This window comes from Coregonus clupeaformis, chromosome 35, assembly GCF_020615455.1.
Source record: "Coregonus clupeaformis isolate EN_2021a chromosome 35, ASM2061545v1, whole genome shotgun sequence".
Lineage (NCBI taxonomy): Eukaryota > Metazoa > Chordata > Actinopteri > Salmoniformes > Salmonidae > Coregonus > Coregonus clupeaformis.
The window spans coordinates 42,592,064-42,614,595 of NC_059226.1; the positions used below are offsets into that span (position 1 = coordinate 42,592,064).

Here is a 22,532-nt window from a genome sequence, read left to right on the forward strand (position 1 = left end):
CTCTCTCTCTCTCTCGCTCTCTCTCTCTCTCTCTCTCTCTCTCTCTCTCTCTCTCTCTCTCTCTTTAGAAGAGTCGGGCCTGTTTCTTCATTTCATTCTTCTTCCAGAGAGCCATCCGGTCAAACTCTGCCACGGTCATCCCAAACACCTGGAGGAACTCCTCTGGATTCAGATGACGCTGGAAGACAGAGAAACACAGGCTCATATAGATTATGTGGATAATGTCTGGATTAGTGACCTTTAACTATAAGCAAGGATAGGAGGCAGCATTGAACAGATTATTTAATTAAAAATCAACCACCAAACTAAGCCAGGTCTGAACCTCACCTCTAGTCGGGCTCTGTCTACATCTTTAGGCAGTCTGTGTCTCCCCCTGGTGGTCACTATCAGCGCTTCATACGGGTAAACCTGCAACAGACAGGTCAGATAGAGGTAGAAGATATATGTAGTTAACAGGGTTGGGGTCAAATCAGGAAGTATACTTAAATTCCAATTCCTATTCTGATAATCCTTGCAATTTTATGTTACTTCCTGAATTGATTGAAGTGAAATGGAATTGACCCCAGACCACATATCTCAGATGAACAACTTCAGCAGATGTCTCAGTCATAAAACAGCTGTTTCCTTTGTAATCACAGCATAGAACTCATTGGAACATAGCAGAGGTGTTCTATAGAATGAGATGATTATTGGCGGCCCTTCCATTCCGTCTCTCTCAGGAAGTCTCTCCTACCCTATCCTCATACGGACAGGAAGCAGAATTGTGTCATTTGTGACACAATATTCATCCAAAGGTCAACAACCCTCCATTGTGATGGGCTGAAAGAAATGTCCAGTGACCTCTTGACCCGGAAGCTCTTTGTTCTGTCAGCCCATGTCCGGTTAGAATTATTTAAGAATGCATTCTTCCTTCCTCTCTCCCTTGAAGAAATTCCTAATCTGACATAGCTGGGTGAAAGCTATGTGACAGAACAATTGTGGTCCTCTGTAGCTCAGCTGGTAGAGCACGGCGCTTGTAACGCCAAGGTAGTGGGTTCGATCCCCGGGACCACCCATACACAAAAATGTATGCACACATGACTGTAAGTCGCTTTGGATAAAAGCGTCTGCTAAATGGCATATTATTATTATTATTTATTATTATTATTATTATTATAATTGCTTAAAGTTAATAATTTGTGTTAGATCAGTGATTACTTCAAGGAAGGGAGGAGGGAAGACCCACAGTCTTTGTGATCCAGTAGGAATTGTCTTTCTCCCCACCAGTGGTTCACAACACACCACTTGGAGAACACAGTCGAACATCATGCTGGTTATTGTAGCCTACTGCTTGATAGTCCACTCCACTTTCCAATCAACTTTCAGACCCTTACCTTGTATTCTGTAGGAGAGAAAAATAGGAAAAATACCTGATTACAATCATGCAATAAGGAAATACCACAATGTTATAAATGAATTGAGACCTGAACCAAGGGTGGTTATACAGCACTCCTACCTCTGGTTCCCCAGTTGACGTCACTGCTGCTGTCATACTGTTGGTAGTAGTCTGGGGCTGCACTCTGGGGCTGCAGGGATACACATGAAGAACTGTTAGTGATGCTACAGCTGTGTTTGTAAAGTAAGCTTCAATGAAAACTAGGAGGTAAGCTTGAATTACAGCATTCTATGTAAAGAACGTTTGGTCACTGCCTCCAAGAAATAGGTATTTCTGTCGAAAGATAATTTACTCTCAAGAGATTTGTATAAATAAAGGATACTATAGTGTTGATTGGTCACCCTGTTGACACCGTTCCGCTTGTATCCTGGTAGAGAGGCTGACTTGTAAAAGTCTGGAACAGAGGAAATAAGTTAATCAATCCAATATATTTATAAAGCCCTTTTTACATAAGTTGTCACGATTGCTTTATAGTTGGGGGTCATATATAAATGTAAATATATCAGAGTATATCAGGAAAGAAATGAAGGACCACCTGAATGTGCCTTCATGTCGCTCTCATCAATGTACAGCAGAGGGCGATGCTTACAAACACATAGAGATAATGTAATGTTGTACAGTATGTTATGTATGTAATACTGTTTTACTGTAGTACTCACCACTGTCTAGGCTGTAATGGGATCGAGGAGCTGAGGGACAGAAACCAAAGAAAACAGGATGAGAGAGAGAGAGAGAGAGAGAGAGAGAGAGAGAGAGAGAGAGAGAGAGAGAGAGAGAGAGAGAGAGAGAGAGAGAGAGAGAGAGAGAGAGAGAGAGAGAGCGAGACAGAGAGAGAGAGAGAGAGAGAGAGAGAGAACCTCCTGATAGATTTGACAGAGGCCTTCATCCAGTTATAGGAGTTTCACCACAGCATTTCTAAACCCAGAGGTGCAACATCACGAGACTTCCAGGAACGCTTGTGAAGCAGACCAGGTCGGGGTTTGTGGTTTGAGAAGTCAATAAGAGAGTGAAAAATTCTTCCTTAGTTATTAATTTTCTTGAAATCTAAAGGCACAACCTAGATTCGAGCCAATGTCTTAAGTAGTTGAACATGTTATTACTCCAACCTCGTGACAACTTTATATCGAATGAGTGTCTTTGATTTGATGGCCTGCACATGCGCAGTTCGGCGCACAACGAATGTTTGACCCGATGACGTGTTTCTGTGCCTGAGCTTAGCTAGCCAACGTCGCCTACAAGCGTGATCGGGGATTTCTAATGGAGAAGCAGTTTCTGCCTATCTTCATACTGTACTATCTTTGGTTTCACAAAAAAACAGGGCAGAGCATGCTGGGTACCGATGATGCACTGGGAGAAACACTGCACATCAAAGCAGCAATGAGGCTTGGAAAGACTGGATGAGAGGAGTAGAGAAGGGATGGGGATGGTGGAGAGGAAGAGGAGCAGGGGGGAGAAGGAGAGGAGGAGGAACAGGGGGGAGAAGAAGAGGAAGAGGATTAGGGGGGAGAGGAGGAGGAGGGGGGAGAAGGAGAGGAGGAGGAGCACAGGGAGGAGAGGAGGAGGAGCAGGGGGCAGAAGGAGAGTGTTAGATAAAGAGGAAAACAAAAGGGAATATGATTTAATGCAACACAGTCACTCAAGACATACACAAACGCATGCACACCAGCCCTCCAAGATCCCCCCACAGTTCCCCAGAGCTGCCCCTCAACCATCAGAGAACATCACCCCCACCCCCGACCCTAAAATAATACAATAATTCCATTCCCCACCCCCAAGGCCCCCGTCCCCCTATGCACCAACAACATGAACAAAAGAGAAAACTGAGGAAGACAAAGGAAAACAGAAAACAACAATGCAAAAAACTAAAGACATCAAGGACAACAACAATCATAAACAGCAAGGCCAACTGAATATGTTTGAGTGCATGTATGGCACTATTTACATGTGATAGTGTGTGTATATGCATGTGTACAAACACCTGCATGGCATCAGCCTCAGGCAAACAGGCATTAGCTGTAACAACACTGCCCCTCAGTGTCACTTTATTTATGTGACTTTGATCTTAGTTAGTTATAAGTTAGTTATAGTGTTGTTTTAATATTATTATTATTTACTACAATGTATATTGTACACATTGTTGCTTTGGCAATATTGACGCAATGTTTTTCATGCAATAAAGCAGCTTGAATTTGAGAGAGAAAGAGAGAGAGAGAGAGAGAGAGAGAGAGAGAGAGAGAGAGAGAGAGAGAGAGAGAGAGAGAGAGAGAGAGAGAGAGAGAGAGAGAGAGAGAGAGAGAGAGAGAGAGAGAGAGAGAGAGAGAGAGAGAGAGAGAGAGAGAGAGAGAGAGAAAGATGGGGACACAGAAATATGGCGAGAGAGAAAGAGAGATGGGGACAGAAAAATGGAGAGAGAGAGACAGAGATGAAGAGAGAAACATTATTGTGAAGTGAGCTAAGGAAATAAACTCTCAGTCTAAATATGCAATACAAAGTAACCACACTGTGACTAGGGGAAAAAAGAACAGTTTGAGACACAGACAAAAGGATGATATACCCAGTGACCCTAGGAGACCAGCTCACCAGAGACCCTAGGAGACCAGCTCACCAGGAGACCATAGGACACCAGCTAAGCAGAGACCCTAGGAGACCAGCTCACCAGAGACCCTATGAGACCAGCTCACCAGAGACCCTAGGAGACCAGCTCACCAGAGACTCTAGGAGACCAGCTCACCAGAGACCCTAGGAGACCAGCTAAGCTCTGGTGAGCTGGTCTCCCTAGGATACCAGCTCACCAGTAACCCTAGGACACCAGCTCATCAGAGACCCTAGGACACCAGCTCACCAGAGACCCTAGGAGACCAGCTCACCAGAGACCCTAGGAGACCAGCTCACCAGAGACCCTAGCAGACCAGCTAAGCAGAGACCATAGGACATCAGCTAAGCAGAGAACTTAGGACACCAGCTCATCAGAGACCCTAGGACACCAGCTCACAAGAGATCCTAGGACACCAGCTAAGCAGAGACCCTAGGAAACCAGCTCATCAGAGACCCTAGGAGACCAGCTCACCAGAGACATTAGGAGACCAGCTCACCAGAAACCCTAGGAGACCAGCTCACCAGAGACCCTAGGAGACCAGCTCACCAGAGACCCTAGGAGACCAGCTCATCAGAGACGCTAGGAGACCAGCTCACCAGAGACGCTAGGAGACCAGCTCATCAGAGACCCTAGGAGACCAGCTCACCAGAGACCCTAGGAGACCAGCTCACCAGAAACCCTAGGAGACCAGCTAAGCAGAGACCCTAGGAGACCAGCTAAGCAGAGACCCTAGGAGACCAGCTAAGCAGAGACCCTAGGACACCAGCTAAGTAGAGACCCTAGGAGACCAGCTAAGCAGAGACCATAGGAGACCAGCTAAGCAGAGACCCTATGAGACCAGCTCACCAGAGACCCTAGGAGACCAGCTCACCAGAGACTCTAGGAGACCAGCTCACCAAAGACCCTAGGAGACCAGCTAAGCTCTGGTGAGCTGGTCTCCCTAGGATACCAGCTCACCAGTAACCCTAGGACACCAGCTCATCAGAGACCCTAGGACACCAGCTCACCAGAGACCCTAGGAGACCAGCTCACCAGAGACCCTAGGAGACCAGCTCACCAGAGACCCTAGCAGACCAGCTAAGCAGAGACCATAGGACACCAGCTAAGCAGAGACCTTAGGACACCAGCTCATCAGAGACCCTAGGACACCAGCTCACCAGAGATCCTAGGACACCAGCTAAGCAGAGACCCTAGGACACCAGCTCATCAGAGACCCTAGGAGACCAGCTCACCAGAGACCTTAGGAGACCAACTCACCAGAAACCCTAGGAGACCAGCTCATTAGAGACCCTAGGAGACCAGCTAACCAGAGACCCTAGGAGACCAGCTCATCAGAGACGCTAGGAGACCAGCTCACCAGAGACGCTAGGAGACCAGCTCATCAGAGACCCTAGGAGACCAGCTCACCAGAGACCCTAGGAGACCAGCTCACCAGAAACCCTAGGAGACCAGCTAAGCAGAGACCCTAGGAGACCAGCTAAGCAGAGACCCTAGGAGACCAGCTAAGCAGAGACCCTAGGACACCAGCTAAGTAGAGACCCTAGGAGACCAGCTCACCAGAGACCATAGGAGACCAGCTAAGCAGAGACCCTATGAGACCAGCTCACCAGAGACCCTAGGAGACCAGCTCACCAGAGACTCTAGGAGACCAGCTCACCAGAGACCCTAGGAGACCAGCTAAGCAGAGACCATAGAACACCAGATAAGCAGAGACCCTAGGACACCAGTTCACCAGAGACCCTAGGACACCAGCTAAGCAGAGACCCTAGGAGACCAGCTCACCTGAGACCCTAGGAGACCAGCTCACCAGAGACCCTAGGAGACCAGCTCACCAGAGACCATAGGAGACCAGCTCACCAGAGACCCTAGGAGACCAGCTCACCAGAGACCCTAGGAGACCAGCTCACCAGAAACCCTAGGAGACCAACTCACCAGAGACTCTAGGAGACCAGCTCACCAGAGACCCTAGGAGACCAGCTAAGCAGAGACCATAGAACACCAGATAAGCAGAGACCCTAGGACACCAGCTCACCAGAGACCCTAGGACACCAGCTCACCAGAGACCCTAGGACACCAGCTCACCAGAGACCCTAGGAGACCAGCTCACCAGAGACCCTAGGACACCAGCTAAGCAGAGACCCTACGACACCAGCTCACCAGAGACCATAGGACACCAGCTCATCAGAGACCTTAGGACACCAGCTAAGCAGAGACCCTAGGAGACCAGTTCACCAGAGACCCTAGGAGACCAGCTCACCAGAGACCCTAGGAGACCAGCTCACCAGAGACCGAAGGAGACCAGCTCATCAGAGACCCTAGGAGACCAGCTCACCAGTAACCCTAGGACACCAGCTCATCAGAGACCCTAGGACACCAGCTCATCAGAGACCCTAGGACACCAGCTAAGCAGAGACCCTAGGAGACCAGCTCACCAGATACCCTAGGAGACCAGCTCACCAGGGACCCTAGGAGACCAGCTCACCAGAGACCCTAGGAGACCAGCTCACCAGATACCCTAGGAGACCAGCTCACCAGAGACCCTAGGAGACCAGCTCACCAGAGACCCTAGGAGACCAGCTCACCAGAGACCCTAGGAGACCAGCTCACCAGAGACCCTAGGAGACCAGCTAAGCAGAGGCCCTAGGAGACCAGCTCACCAGAGACCCTAGGAGACCAGCTCATCAGAGACCCTAGTAGACCAGCTCACCAGAGACCCTAGGAGACCAGCTCACCAGAAACCCTAGGAGACCAGCTAAGCAGAGACCCTAGGAGACCAGCTAAGCAGAGACCCTAGGAGACCAGCTAAGCAGAGACCCTAGGATACCAGCTAAGCAGAGACCCTAGGAGACCAGCTCACCAGAGACCCTAGGAGACCAGCTCACCAGAAACCCTAGGAGACCAGCTTATCAGAGACCCTAGGAGACCAGCTCACCAGAGACCCTAGGAGACCAGCTCACCAGAAACCCTAGGAGACCAGCTAAGCAGAGACCCTAGGAGACCAGCTAAGCAGAGACCCTAGGAGACCAGCTAAGCAGAGACCCTAGGACACCAGCTAAGCAGAGACCCTAGGAGACCAGCTAAGCAGAGACCCTAGGAGACCAGCTCACCAGAGACCCTAGGAGACCAGCTCACCAGAGACCCTAGGAGACCAGCTCACCAGAGACCCTAGGAGACCAGCTAAGCAGAGACCCTAGGAGACCAGCTAAGCAGAGACCCTAGGATACCAGCTAAGCAGAGACCCTAGGAGACCAGCTCACCAGAGACCCTAGGAGACCAGCTCACCAGAAACCCTAGGAGACCAGCTCACCAGAGACCCTATGAGACCAGCTCACCAGAAACCCTAGGAGACCAGCTAAGCAGAGACCCTAGGAGACCAGCTAAGCAGAGACCCTAGGACACCAGCTAAGCAGAGACCCTAGGAGACCAGCTAAGCAGCGACCCTAGGAGACCAGCTAAGCAGAGACCCTAGGAGACCAGCTCACCAGAAACCCTAGGAGACCAGCTAAGCAGAGACCCTAGGAGACCAGCTCATCAGAGACCCTAGGAGACCAGCTAAGCAGAGACCCTAGGAGACCAGCTCACCAGAGACCCTAGGAGACCAGCTCACCAGTAACTGGTTTAATGGTTTAATGACATGAACTGTGGACCACTCCTACCTTGACCTCCTTACCTCACTCTTTCCTCCGCATCACTCATTCCTCCACCCATCCATCCATCTTTCCATCCCTCTATCTTCCCAACCCCCCGCATTTATGATTGGCAGTAGATATTGCAGCTCATAAAGGATCTGGGGTGACACACACTCACACAGACACACACACACACACAGTCGTGATTAACTAACCCCCCCTTGTGGGGACACACAATTTATAACCATTCAACATCCTATTTTCCCTAACACATAACCCTAACCCTAAAACTAACCCAAACTCCTAAACCTAATTCTAACCCTAACACTAATTCTACCTTTGCCCTAAACTCCCTAGAAATAGCATTTGACTTTGTGGGGACTAACAAATTGTCCCCAGTTGGTCAAATGTTTGTTTGTTTACTATTCTTGTGGGGATTTCTGGTCACGTACACGCACACACACACACACACACACAATGACAAAATCACACACACACACACACTTACAGCCATTGACAGTGTTGTTGTAGCCGGTGCTGTTGTAGCTGGTAGTGGTGAAAGTCTCCTTGCTGCTGCTGCGGGAGTTCCGAGCGCTGCCCCAAGGGTCGTTGTCATAGCAACCAGATCTAGCTTTCATCTCCTCCTTTAGGATCATCCTCCCTATACCACTCTGGATCTGAGAGAGAGAGAGAGAGAGAGAGAGAGAGAGAGAGAGAGAGAGAGAGAGAGAGAGAGAGAGAGAGAGAGAGAGAGAGAGAGAGAGAGAGAGAGAGAGAGAGAGAGAGAGAGAGAGAGAGAGAGAGAGAGAGAGAGAGAGAGAGAGAGAGAGAGAGAGAGAGAAAGTAGAAGAGAATAAATACAAATATTATTCCACAAATTTGTAAGCAGAGTAAATATGGAATAATTACAGAGAAGGAGAGAGAAGGGGGGAGTGGAGGCGGGGGAGAAGGAGAGAGGAGAGTGAGAGAGAGAGACAGAGACAGAGACAGAGACAGAGACAGAGACAGAGAGACAGAGAGACAGAGAGAGCGAGAGAGAGAGAGAGAGAGAGAGAGAGAGAGAGAGAGAGAGAGACAGACAGACAGACAGACAGACAGACAGACAGACAGATAGATAAAGGGGATGAGATAGAGAGCGTGAAGGAGAGAGAGACAGAGAGAGAGAGAGAAAGTAGAAGAGAATAAATACAAATATTATTCCACAAATTTGTAAGCAGAGTAAATATGGAATAATTACAGAGAAGGAGAGAGAAGGGGGGAGTGGAGGCGGGGGAGAAGGAGAGAGGAGAGTGAGAGAGAGAGACAGAGAGAGAGACAGCGAGAGAGAGAGAGAGAGAGACAGAGAGAGAGAGAGCAAGAGAGAGAGAGAGACAGCGAGAGAGAGAGAGAGAGAGACAGAGAGAGAGAGAGCAAGAGAGAGAGAGACAGCGAGAGAGAGAGAGTCAGAGAGAAAGAGAGGGAGAGAGAGAGAGCTTTTCACTCAATTTGGCATGAGGGTCTGCTATACACATTGATGGAAAGTGGGGTTGGGGGAAAAACATACGACATTATAAAATCCTATGTACACAAACAACAAGTGTGCGATTAAAATTGGCAAAAAACACACACATTTCTTTCCACAGGGCCATGGGGTGAGACAGGGATGCAGTTTAAGCCCCACACTCTTCAACATATATATCAACGAATTGGTGAGGGCACTAGAACAGTCTGCAGCACCCGGCCTCACCCTACAAGAATCTGAAATCAAATGTCTACTGTTTGCTGATGATCTGGCGCTTCTGTCCCCAACCAAGGAGGGCCTACAGCAGCACCTAGATCTTCTGCACAGATTCTGTCAGACCTGGGCCCTGACTGTAAATCTCATTAAGACAAAAATAATGGTGTTCCTAAAAAGGTCCAATTGCCAGGACCACAAATACAAATTCCATCTAGACACCGTTGCCAAAAAAAACAACACATACCTCGGCCTAAACATCAGCGCCACAGGTAACTTCCACAAAGCTGTGAACGATCTGAGAGACAAGGCAAGAAGGGCCTTCTATGCCATCAAAAGGAACATAACATTTGACATACCAATTAGGATCTGGCTAAATACTTGAATCAGTTATAGAACCCATTGCCCTTTATGGTTGTGAGGTCTGGGGTCTGCTCACCAACCAAGAATTCACAAAATGGGCCAAACACCAAATTGAGACTCTGCATGCAGAATTCTGCAAAAATATCCTCTGTGTACAACGAAAAACACAAAAGAATGCATGCAGAGCAGAATTAGGCAGATACCCGCTAATGTTCAAAATCCAGAAAAGAGGCGTTAAATTCGATAACCACTTAAAAGGAAGCGATTCCCAAACCTTCCATAACAAAGCCATCACCTACAGAGACATGAACTTGGAGAAGCATCCCCTAAGTAAGCTGGTCCTGGGGCTCTGTTCACAAACACAAACAGACCCCACAGAGCCCCAGGACAACAACAACAACAACAACACAATTAGACCCAACCAAATCATGAGAAAACAAAAAGAGAATTACTTAACACATTGGAAAGAATTAACAAAAAAACAGAGCAAACTAGAATGCTATTTGGCCCTAAACAGAGAGTACACAGTTTCAGAATAACTGACCACTGTGACTGACCAAAACTTAAGGAAAACTTTGACTATGTACAGACTCAGTGAGCATAGCCTTGCTATTGAGAAAAGCCACCGTAGGCAGACCTGGCTCTCAAGAGAAGACAGGCTATGTGCACACTGCTCACAAAATGAGGTGGAAACTGAGCTGCACTTCCTAACCTCCTGCCAAATGTATGACCATATTAGAGACACATATTTCCCTCAGATTACAGCGATCCACAAAGAATTAGAAAACAAACCCAATTTTGATAAACTCCCTTATCTACTGGGTGAAAAGCCACAGTGTGCCATCACAGCAGCAAGATATGTGACCTGTTGCCACAAGAAAAGGGCAACCAGTGAAGAACAAACACCATTGTAAATACAACCCATATTTATGTTTATTTATTTTCCCTTTTGTACTTTTAACTATTTGCACATTGTTACAACACTGTATATATACATAATATGACATGTAAAATGTCTTTATTCTTTTGGAACTTCTGAGTGTAATGTTTACTGTTAATATTTATTGTTTATTTCACTTTTGTTTACTATCTACTACACTTGCTTTGGCAATGTTAACATACGTTTCCCATGCCAATAAAGCCCTTAAATTGAAATTGAGAGAGAGAGAGAGAGAGAGAGAGAGAGAGAGAGAGAGAGCGAGAGAGAGAGAGAGAGAGAGAGAGAGAGAGACAGAGAGAGACAGAGAGAGACAGAGAGAGAGAGAGCAGAGAGAACAGAGAGTAAGAGAGCGACAGAGAGAGACAGAGACAGAGAGGGAGAGAGACAGAGAGACAGAGAGAGAGAGACAGAGAGAGAGACAGAGAGAGAGAGAGACAGAGAGAGAGAGAGACAGAGAGAGGGAGAGGGAGAGAGAGAGAGAGAGAGAGAGAGACAGAGAGAGAGAGAGAGAGACAGAGAGAGAGAGAGAGAGAGAGAGAGAGAGAGAGAGAGAGAGAGAGAGAGAGAGAGAGACAGAGAGAGAGAGAGACAGAGAGAGAGAGACAGAGAGGGAGAGATTCTCACTCTTTGAAGACTGCTGTGACTCCAGTTCTCCTCATCTCCTCCTGTAGAGTACCTTCTCCTAGGAGCACGGAGTGCTGGGGAAAGAGAGAGTTAGATAGAGAGAGATCCTTAGAAATGACTTAGTCTGTTGAAGACTGAGATATATTAACTGATGGTAACATAAAAACAACTGTTAGTAGTGTGTAGGGTAGATAGACTCTGACTGTGTGTAGGGTTCTGGAGAGTAGGGTCTAGGGTGTAGGGTTTAGGTTGTAGGGTGTACCTTTAGGGGAGCTGGAATAGGGGTAGTAGATAGACTCTGACTGTGTGTAGGGTTCTGGAGAGTAGGGTCTAGGGTGTAGGGTTTAGGTTGTAGGGTGTACCTTTAGGGGAGCTGGAATAGGGGTAGTAGTCAGACTCTGACTGTGTGTAGGGTTCTGGAGAGTAGCTAGAGAGTCTGGAGGATTTTATTAGATCTTCACTTGTTCTGCTTTTGGTGGCTGGGAGATTGTCTGTGGAGAGATGAGTGGACTGTTAACAGAAGAACACCGTTTATATACTGTGATGTCACGAGAGGCTACACAGCTTTCAGCGGGATTGCTCAAGTAGTGCAAGGAGACCAGGTTCAACCAAAACAAGGATTTTATTAAAGGTCTTGGGAAACTAACGAAAGTATAACACAATTCTGTTCTCTGGTGGCTCTTTAAGGGTTAACAGTTCAGGGATGTCTCTTCCACATCCAAAATCATAACTCTCCCTCGCTCAAATAACTTTTCCCCAGTCTTACTGTATTCCACGTTGCAGCTAGTGGCCAACCCAGCAAAACGTCCTTCCAAATGTCCCACACGTATTTCCACAGGTGCATATATCCAAAGGTGAGTATTTCCCAAAGGTAAGTATCTCCAAATCCTTATATTCCTCATGGAAGTGGACGTGCAGCACTCTTGTTCTCCAGAGAGCCCAGCTTGGAGACTGTGTCTCTTCCCTTCCCAAACCTTCAGCTCATCAGCTCCTCATTTGTTTCAGCTGCGTGGGAAGATTGGCCATAGAGGGGTGGAGTTCCCGACCATACCAGCAGATGGAGCCATAGCTGTCTGGGTTTGCAGCCACCTCAGGGGGATGTAACGTCCCTCCAGGACACAGCCTCTCGTGACATCACAATACGGAGTAGGGTATCATTTAAGACACAGTTTACGTTACACAGCGATCCATCAGTGACCCAGAGGTCAAAGGTAATACACAGGAAGATACTGTACTGGGAAAGAGAGTACAGGAAGTGTTATTGAAGGTATATTCTACATTCTTTGTTTCAGTATCACTCCAAAGATTGATCTCAAATAGAGAGTCAGCTGGTACAGACAGGTGAGATAGATAGTCAGCTGGTACAGACAGGTGAGATAGATAGTCAGCTGGTACAGACAGACAGGTGAGATAGATAGTCAGCTGGTACAGACAGGTGAGATAGATAGTCAGCTAGTACAGACAGACAGGTGAGATAGATAGTCAGCTGGTACAGACAGACAGGTGAGATAGATAGTCAGCTGGTACAGACAGGTGAGATAGATAGTCAGCTGGTACAGACAGGTGAGATAGATAGTCAGCTGGTACAGACAGGTGAGATAGATAGTCAGCTGGTACAGACAGGTGAGATAGATAGTCAGCTGGTACAGACAGGTGAGATAGATAGTCAGCTGGTACAGACAGGTGATATAGATAGTCAGCTGGTACAGACAGGTGAGATAGATAGTCAGCTGGTACAGACAGACAGGTGAGATAGATAGTCAGCTGGTACAAACAGGTGAGATAGATAGTCAGCTGGTACAGACAGGTGAGATAGATAGTCAGCTAGTACAGACAGACAGGTGAGATAGATAGTCAGCTAGTACAGACAGACAGGTGAGATAGATAGTCAGCTGGTACAGACAGGTGAGATAGATAGTCAGCTGGTACAGACAGGGAGTGATCGACTCTTACTCACACAGACAGACACTAAACACACATGTACAGCTTAGACAGAGGAGTTATTTACACACTGAGTCTTTAGCTAGACAGTAAAATGGAAGATTCCCAAAATAGATAACGGCTTCTTGTAGAAATGGACAATCAGAATTTATAGACTGGGTGGACATGGAGACAGAAGACAGCAAGACAGACAGGTTGACAGATTGACAGATATGTTGATGGAAAACAGACCGGTTGAGGGACCAACAGACGGGAAAATAGACAGACAGGCAGACAGACAAACAGACAGGCAGATAGACAGAGTGGTGGGAGTTACTTACAGAGGTAAGTTAGTTCATCAGGGAAAAGTGAAGCAGAGTGAAGGAGGAAGTGAATTAAAGTGATCAGAAACAACCAAAAGAAGAAGTGAAAAAGAAAAGGAATACATTACTGGCATCCTAAGAGGAACATGTTTGAAAAGGGAGACATTACTGGCATCCCAAGAGGAACATCTTTGAAAAGGGAGACATTACTGGCATCCCAAGAGGAACATGTTTGAAAAGGGAGACATTACTGGCATCCCAAGAGGAACATGTTTGAAAAGGGAGACATTACTGGCATCCCAAGAGGAACATGTTTGAAAAGGGAGACATTACTGGCATCCCAGAGGCACATGTTTGAAAAGGGAGACTTTACTGGCATCCCAAGAGAGACATGTTTGAAAAGGGAGACATGACTGGCATCCCAAGAGGATGTAACAGTGTTTGCTACCCACATGAAAGACAACAGAACACAGAGATAAAACACTACCACTAAACACTTTGAGTCAACCCTACAAGTCCAAATCACTATTTATATATTTAACCTTTTTATTTATTTAACCTATTTATTTATTTAACCTATATCCATAAGTGAGTCATACAGTATATCATAGTATCTCTTCCATGTAGGTATCAAAGGACTAATGAGTACATAACAGGCCTGTGGTCTATGGATGAACCCATGTCTTCTCTACTGCTCTACTCCATTGTGTGTTCATATGGACATTATATTAACCCATGTCAACTCCATTGTGTGTTGATATGGACATTAATATAAACCCATACCAACTCCATTGTGTGTTCATATGGACATTAATCATCTTTAAACAGGGAGATATGAGAGACTAATGGCCAACACATGTCCTCTATTGAGCAGAATCACAGAACCATATGCGGGATCAATATCACTGGAGTGTGTGTATTGAATAATAATGCAGATTATGCTAATATTAAATACCTACTAAATGCCTGCTACTCAAGGACTGGATTGCTACTCAGGGACTGGGTTGTGTTGGGAACTGTGGGAAGCTAATGCAAGACTTCAGTTCTCAGGCAAGCTTACGAATCTCTCTCTTTCTCTCTGTCTCTCTCAGTCTCTCTCTCTCTCTCTCAATTTCAATGTAACAATGTACGCTGGGAGTCGAGAAGCAAGTACAAGGAGTGCATTTAATGATAAATAAACATGGCACAAAACAAGAGTAACGTCCAGACTGGAACAGAGTAACAGAATCCATAACGGAACCAAAGGGAGTGACATATATAGGGGAGGTAATCAGGAAGGTGATGGAGTCCAGGTGAGTCTGATGACGCTGGTGCGCATAACGATGGTGACATGTGTGTGTAATAAAGATCAGCCTGGTGACCTAGAGGCCAGAGGGGGAGTATACGTGACAGTACCCTGAGGTGCAGGAACCTGTCGAGCCGGCCGAGGCGCGGGAACCTGACGAGCCGGCTGAGGCATGGGAGCCTGATGAGCCGGCTGAGGCATGGGAGCCTGACGAGCCAACCGAGGCTTGAGAACCGTGACATTCAATTTCAATTTAAGGGCTTTATTGGCATGGGAAACATATGGTAACTTTTCCAAAGCAAGTAAAGTAGATAATAAACAAAAGTGAAATAAACAATAGAAAATGTACAGTAAACATTACACTCACAAAAGTTCCAAAAGAATAAAGACATTTCAAATATTATGTACAAAAGGGAAAATAAATAAACATGGGGTTGTATTTACAATGGTGTTTGTTCTTCACTGCTTGCCCTTTTCTTGTGGCAACAGGTCACAAATCTTGCTGTGATTTACATTTACATTTTAGTCATTTAGCAGACGCTGTTATCCAGAGCGACTTACAGTTAGTTAGTGAGTGCATACATTATTTTATTTGTCATACTGGGCCCCCGTGGGAATCAAACCCACAACCCTGGCATTGCAAACGCCATGCTCTATCAACTGAGCTACATCCCTGACGGCAATTCCCTCCCCTACCCTGGACGACGCTGGGCCAATTGTGCGCCGCCCCATGGGTCTCCCGGTCGCGGCCGGCTACGACAGAGCCTAGATTCGAACCAGGATCTCTAGTGGCACAGCTAGCACTGCGATGCAGTGCCTTAGACCACTGCGCCACTCGGGAGTTTACCCGTGTTGGCACACTGTGGTATTTCACCCAAAAGATATAGGAGTTTATCAAAATTGGGTTAGTTTTTTTTCGAATTCTTTGTGGGTCTGTGCAATCTGAGGGAAATATGTGTCTCTAATATGGTCATACATTTGGCAGGAGGTTAGGAAGTGCAGCTCATTTTGTGGGCAGTGTGCACATAGCCTGTCTTCTCTTGAGAGCCAGGTCTGCCTACGGTGACCTTTCTCAATAGCAAGGCTATGCTCACTGAGTCTGTACATACTCCCCCCCCCCTCTCTCTCTCTCTCTCTCTCTGACTAGGAACAACTCCTGACCCTCATTCATAACACAGTGTTCACCATAACCACAAGCATGTGATGTACTGTTATATAATACCCTTATAGCACGATACTACACACACACTCACACCACACTGACACACACACACACAATGATATGACATGCAGGTCTAACAGTAAGATCTACTGTCTCCTTCTTTTGAGAAGAATGTTTTATCTCATCCAAAGAAACACTATGATTGGACTGTTGGCTGAGAAGGGGAGGGGATAGCAGTCTTTAGGAACAAACACAAATATGACATGTATTCTGGGTGCCTATACTGTATTATTCGAATATCCTGAATAACTATGTATATTAGGAGACTATAACCCTTTACAACTTGTGGTCTGGTTTCATTCTACACTAGGTGAGTGAAGCTGGGTCCCACTGTGGTCTTCTAAGAAGTCTGAACTAACCCTTCATCTACCACTGTGATCTGTTAAGAGGCCTGAACTAACCCTTCATCTACCACTGTGATCTGTTAAGAGGCCTGAACTAACCCTTCATCTACCACTGTGATGTCTTAAGAAGCCTGAACTAACCATTCATCTACAACTGTGATGTCTTAAGAAGCCTGAACTAACCATTCATCTACCACTGTGATGTCTTAAGAAGCCTGAACTAACCATTCATCTACAACTGTGATGTCTTAAGAAGCCTGAACTAACCATTCACCTACCACTGTGATGTCTTAAGAGACCTGAACTAACCCTTCATCTACAACTGTGATGTCTTAAGAAGCCTGAACTAACCCTTCATCTACAACTGTGATGTCTTAAGAAGCCTGAACTAACCATTCATCTACAACTGTGATGTCTTAAGAAGCCTGAACTAACCATTCATCTACAACTGTGATGTCTTAAGAGGCCTGAACTAACCCTTCATATACAACTGTGACGTCTTAAGAGGCCTAATCTAACCCTTCATCTACAACTGTGACGTCTTAAGAGGCCTGAACTAACCATTCATCTACAACTGTGACGTCTTAAGAGGCCTAATCTAACCCTTCATCTACAACTGTGACGTCTTAAGAGGCCTGAACTAACCATTCATCTACAACTGTGACGTCTTAAGAGGCCTGAACTAACCATTAATTTACAACTGTGACGTCTTAAGAAGCCTGAACTAACCATTCATCTACAACTGTGACGTCTTAAGAGGCCTGAACTAACCATTCATCTACAACTGTGACGTCTTAAGAGGCCTGAACTAACCATTAATCTACAACTGTGACGTCTTAAGAGGCCTGAACTAACCCTTCATCTACAACTGTGACGTCTTAAGAGGCCTGAACTAACCCTTCAGAACTAACCCTTCATCTACCACTGTGACGTCTTAAGAGGCCTGAACTAACCATTCATCTACAACTGTGACGTCTTAAGAAGCCTGAACTAACCATTCATCTACAACTGTGATGTCTTAAGAAGCCTGAACTAACCATTCATCTACCACTGTGATGTCTTAAGAAGCCTGAACTAACCATTCATCTACAACTGTGATGTCTTAAGAAGCCTGAACTAACCATTCATCTACAACTGTGATGTCTTAAGAAGCCTGAACTAACCATTCATCTACAACTGTGATGTCTTAAGAAGCCTGAACTAACCATTCATCTACAACTGTGATGTCTTAAGAGGCCTGATCTAACCCTTCATCTACAACTGTGACGTCTTAAGAGGCCTGAACTAACCATTCATCTACAACTGTGACGTCTTAAGAGGCCTGAACTAACCCTTCATATACAACTGTGACGTCTTAAGAGGCCTAATCTAACCCTTCATCTACAACTGTGACGTCTTAAGAGGCCTGAACTAACCATTCATCTACAACTGTGACGTCTTAAGAGGCCTGAACTAACCATTAATCTACAACTGTGACGTCTTAAGAAGCCTGAACTAACCATTCATCTACAACTGTGACGTCTTAAGAGGCCTGAACTAACCATTCATCTACAACTGTGACGTCTTAAGAGACCTGAACTAACCATTAATCTACAACTGTGATGTCTTAAGAAGCCTGAACTAACCATTCATCTACAACTGTGATGTCTTAAGAAGCCTGAACTAACCATTCATCTACCACTGTGATGTCTTAAGAAGCCTGAACTAACCATTCATCTACAACTGTGATGTCTTAAGAAGCCTGAACTAACCATTCACCTACCACTGTGATGTCTTAAGAGACCTGAACTAACCCTTCATCTACAACTGTGATGTCTTAAGAAGCCTGAACTAACCCTTCATCTACAACTGTGATGTCTTAAGAAGCCTGAACTAACCATTCATCTACAACTGTGATGTCTTAAGAAGCCTGAACTAACCATTCATCTACAACTGTGATGTCTTAAGAGGCCTGAACTAACCCTTCATATACAACTGTGACGTCTTAAGAGGCCTAATCTAACCCTTCATCTACAACTGTGACGTCTTAAGAGGCCTGAACTAACCATTCATCTACAACTGTGACGTCTTAAGAGGCCTAATCTAACCCTTCATCTACAACTGTGACGTCTTAAGAGGCCTGAACTAACCATTCATCTACAACTGTGACGTCTTAAGAGGCCTGAACTAACCATTAATTTACAACTGTGACGTCTTAAGAAGCCTGAACTAACCATTCATCTACAACTGTGACGTCTTAAGAGGCCTGAACTAACCATTCATCTACAACTGTGACGTCTTAAGAGGCCTGAACTAACCATTAATCTACAACTGTGACGTCTTAAGAGGCCTGAACTAACCCTTCATCTACAACTGTGACGTCTTAAGAGGCCTGAACTAACCCTTCAGAACTAACCCTTCATCTACCACTGTGACGTCTTAAGAGGCCTGAACTAACCATTCATCTACAACTGTGACGTCTTAAGAAGCCTGAACTAACCATTCATCTACAACTGTGATGTCTTAAGAAGCCTGAACTAACCATTCATCTACCACTGTGATGTCTTAAGAAGCCTGAACTAACCATTCATCTACAACTGTGATGTCTTAAGAAGCCTGAACTAACCATTCATCTACAACTGTGATGTCTTAAGAAGCCTGAACTAACCATTCATCTACAACTGTGATGTCTTAAGAAGCCTGAACTAACCATTCATCTACAACTGTGATGTCTTAAGAGGCCTGATCTAACCCTTCATCTACAACTGTGACGTCTTAAGAGGCCTGAACTAACCATTCATCTACAACTGTGACGTCTTAAGAGGCCTGAACTAACCCTTCATATACAACTGTGACGTCTTAAGAGGCCTAATCTAACCCTTCATCTACAACTGTGACGTCTTAAGAGGCCTGAACTAACCATTCATCTACAACTGTGACGTCTTAAGAGGCCTGAACTAACCATTAATCTACAACTGTGACGTCTTAAGAAGCCTGAACTAACCATTCATCTACAACTGTGACGTCTTAAGAGGCCTGAACTAACCATTCATCTACAACTGTGACGTCTTAAGAGACCTGAACTAACCATTAATCTACAACTGTGATGTCTTAAGAAGCCTGAACTAACCATTCATCTACAACTGTGATGTCTTAAGAAGCCTGAACTAACCATTCATCTACAACTGTGATGTCTTAAGAAGCCTGAACTAACCATTCATCTACAACTGTGATGTTTTAAGAGGCCTGATCTAACCCTTCATCTACAACTGTGACGTCTTAAGAGGCCTGAACTAACCCTTCATCTACAACTGTGACGTCTTAAGAGGCCTGAACTAACCCTTCAGAACTAACCCTTCATCTACCACTGTGACGTCTTAAGAGGCCTGAACTAACCATTCATCTACAACTGTGACGTCTTAAGAAGCCTGAACTAACCATTCATCTACAACTGTGATGTCTTAAGAAGCCTGAACTAACCATTCATCTACCACTGTGACGTCTTAAGAGGCCTGAACTAACCATTCATCTACAACTGTGATCTCTTAAGAGGCCTGAACTAACCATTCATCTACAACTGTGATGTCTTAAGAAGCCTGAACTAACCATTCATCTACAACTGTGATGTCTTAAGAGGCCTGATCTAACCCTTCATCTACAACTGTGACGTCTTAAGAGGCCTGAACTAACCCTTCATCTACAACTGTGACGTCTTAAGAGGCCTGAACTAACCCTTCAGAACTAACCCTTCATCTACCACTGTGACGTCTTAAGAGGCCTGAACTAACCATTCATCTACAACTGTGACGTCTTAAGAAGCCTGAACTAACCATTCATCTACAACTGTGATGTCTTAAGAAGCCTGAACTAACCATTCATCTACCACTGTGACGTCTTAAGAGGCCTGAACTAACCATTCATCTACAACTGTGATCTCTTAAGAGGCCTGAACTAACCATTCATCTACAACTGTGATGTCTTAAGAGGCCTGAACTAACCCTTCATCTACAACTGTGATGTCTTAAGAGGCCTGAACTAACCCTTCATCTACAACTGTGATGTCTTAAGAGGCCTGAACTAACCCTTCATCTACAACTGTGATGTCTTAAGAGGCCTGAACTAACCCTTCATCTACAACTGTGATGTCTTAAGAGGCCTGAACTAACCCTTCATCTACAACTGTGATGTCTTAAGAGGCCTGAACTAACCCTTCATCTACAACTGTGATGTCTTAAGAGGCCTGAACTAACCCTTCACCTACAACTGTGATGTCTTAAGAAGCCTGAACTAACCATTCATCTACCACTGTGATGTCTTAAGAGGCCTGAACTAACCCTTCATCTACAACTGTGACGTCTTAAGAGGCCTGAACTAACCCTTCATCTACAACTGTGACGTCTTAAGAGGCCTGAACTAACCCTTCATCTACAACTGTGACGTCTTAAGAGGCCTGAACTAACCCTTCATCTACAACTGTGATGTCTTAAGAGGCCTGAACTAACCATTCATCTACCACTGTGATGTCTTAAGAGGCCTGAACTAACCCTTCATCTACAACTGTGATGTCTTAAGAAGCCTGAACTAACCATTCATCTACCACTGTGATGTCTTAAGAAGCCTGAACTAACCCTTCATCTACAACTGTGATGTCTTAAGAGGCCTGAACTAACCCTTCATCTACCACTGTGATGTCTTAAGAAGCCTGAACTAACCATTCATCTACCACTGTGATGTCTTAAGAAGCCTGAACTAACCCTTAATCTACAACTGTGATGTCTTAAGAAGCCTGAACTAACCATTCATCTACCACTGTGATGTCTTAAGAAGCCTGAACTAACCATTCATCTACCACTGTGATATCTTAAGAGGCCTGACACGAGCTAAAGTGCGATCACACACACAAGCACACGCACACGCACAATACTAAGGGCTACTACACTGATAGGAAGACAGGCAGACTAAAGGGTGGGGCTAAACCCCTGTACCATAAACTATTGGCTATGGAAAACATCAATTTAAACAATCAGTCACTGATAGGACAACAGCCAGGATAAGGCGGGGCTAAGTCACTGTACCCGTTCTCTTATAGATGGGAGGTTTGCTGTAGATGTTGGGTTCGCCTGAGGCTGGGGAAAGACAGGGAGGGAGGGGGAGAGAGAAGGGAGAAGGGTGATGTGAAACATGTGAGAGAGGAAGGGAGGGAGGGATGGGTAGAGGGGTAGAAGGAGGTAAAGGAAGAAGTAACAAAGGGAAGATCTATAGAGTACCATAGCTACAATAGCTGATAACAAGAGAGTTTGAGGACATATAAAAATAGAGGAGGATAGCCGAGGATCAGAGAAGATGGAAAGATGAGGAGATGCTGAAGAGAAGGTACCGTCCCAAATGGCACCCTATTCCATATCTATTGCACTACTATAGAGAATAGGGTGCCATTTGGAACACAGATGAAGTGTAGTCCTACCTGGTACATGGAAATGTTTGGGGGCGTGGTATGTGGTAGGAGTACTAGGCCGCCCCTCCAGCGTGCCGTAATAGGGCGAGCTCCTGCCACTCTCAGAACCTGCAGCCAGCACTAGCCAATCACAGCAAAACATGAGCATGAAGAAAGGCATTGTCCTGCCCTGCAGTCCCACCCACCCAATCAGAACCAAAAGAAAAGCTGATCAACAGTGTCTGCCAGCCAATCACTTGAGCCAATCAGGTGCAGAATGCATTTCAACAGCATTGAGGAAAGGCATACTGCACCATCTGAGCACAGGAAGCTAGAACGAATGGTTTAAGCCTCCTTCTCCTGCTGGTCACTGCTTTTAAATGCATTAACTGTCATAAGTGATATGATGGAAGATACAGTGCCTTTGGAAAGTATTCAGACCCCTTGAATTTTTCCACATTTTGTTAAGTTACAGCCTTATTCTAAAATGGATTAAATAAATAAAAAATACTCAGCAATCTACACACAATACCACATACTGACAAAGTGAAAACAGGTTAATAAATGTTTGCAAATCTATGAAGTTACAAACAGAAATACCTTATTTACATAAGTATTCAAACCCTTTGCTATGAGACTCAATATTGAGCTCAGGTGTATCCTGTTTCCATTGATCATCCTTGAGATGTTTCTACAACTTGATTGGAGTCCACCTGTGGTAAAT

At 45.4% G+C, this 22,532-nt stretch overlaps 1 protein-coding gene across 1 annotated transcript in view; it reads right to left on the minus strand.

The window, feature by feature from the left end:
- The window catches only part of LOC121539350 (actin-binding LIM protein 3-like), a 25,496-nt gene continuing 2,964 nt past the window's right edge, over window positions 1–22,532 (minus strand). Inside the window, exons 4-14 of the mRNA XM_045211128.1 lie at window positions 21,839–21,949; window positions 21,450–21,500; window positions 11,664–11,792; window positions 11,302–11,375; window positions 8,169–8,337; window positions 2,095–2,124; window positions 1,777–1,829; window positions 1,496–1,565; window positions 1,374–1,381; window positions 328–408; window positions 1–178 (exon numbers count right to left, since the gene is read on the minus strand). Of these exons, the coding sequence (XP_045067063.1) occupies window positions 65–178; window positions 328–408; window positions 1,374–1,381; window positions 1,496–1,565; window positions 1,777–1,829; window positions 2,095–2,124; window positions 8,169–8,337; window positions 11,302–11,375; window positions 11,664–11,792; window positions 21,450–21,500; window positions 21,839–21,949 (890 nt within the window). The 3' untranslated portion in view covers window positions 1–64. The remainder of the gene's footprint in view (window positions 179–327; window positions 409–1,373; window positions 1,382–1,495; window positions 1,566–1,776; window positions 1,830–2,094; window positions 2,125–8,168; window positions 8,338–11,301; window positions 11,376–11,663; window positions 11,793–21,449; window positions 21,501–21,838; window positions 21,950–22,532) is intronic.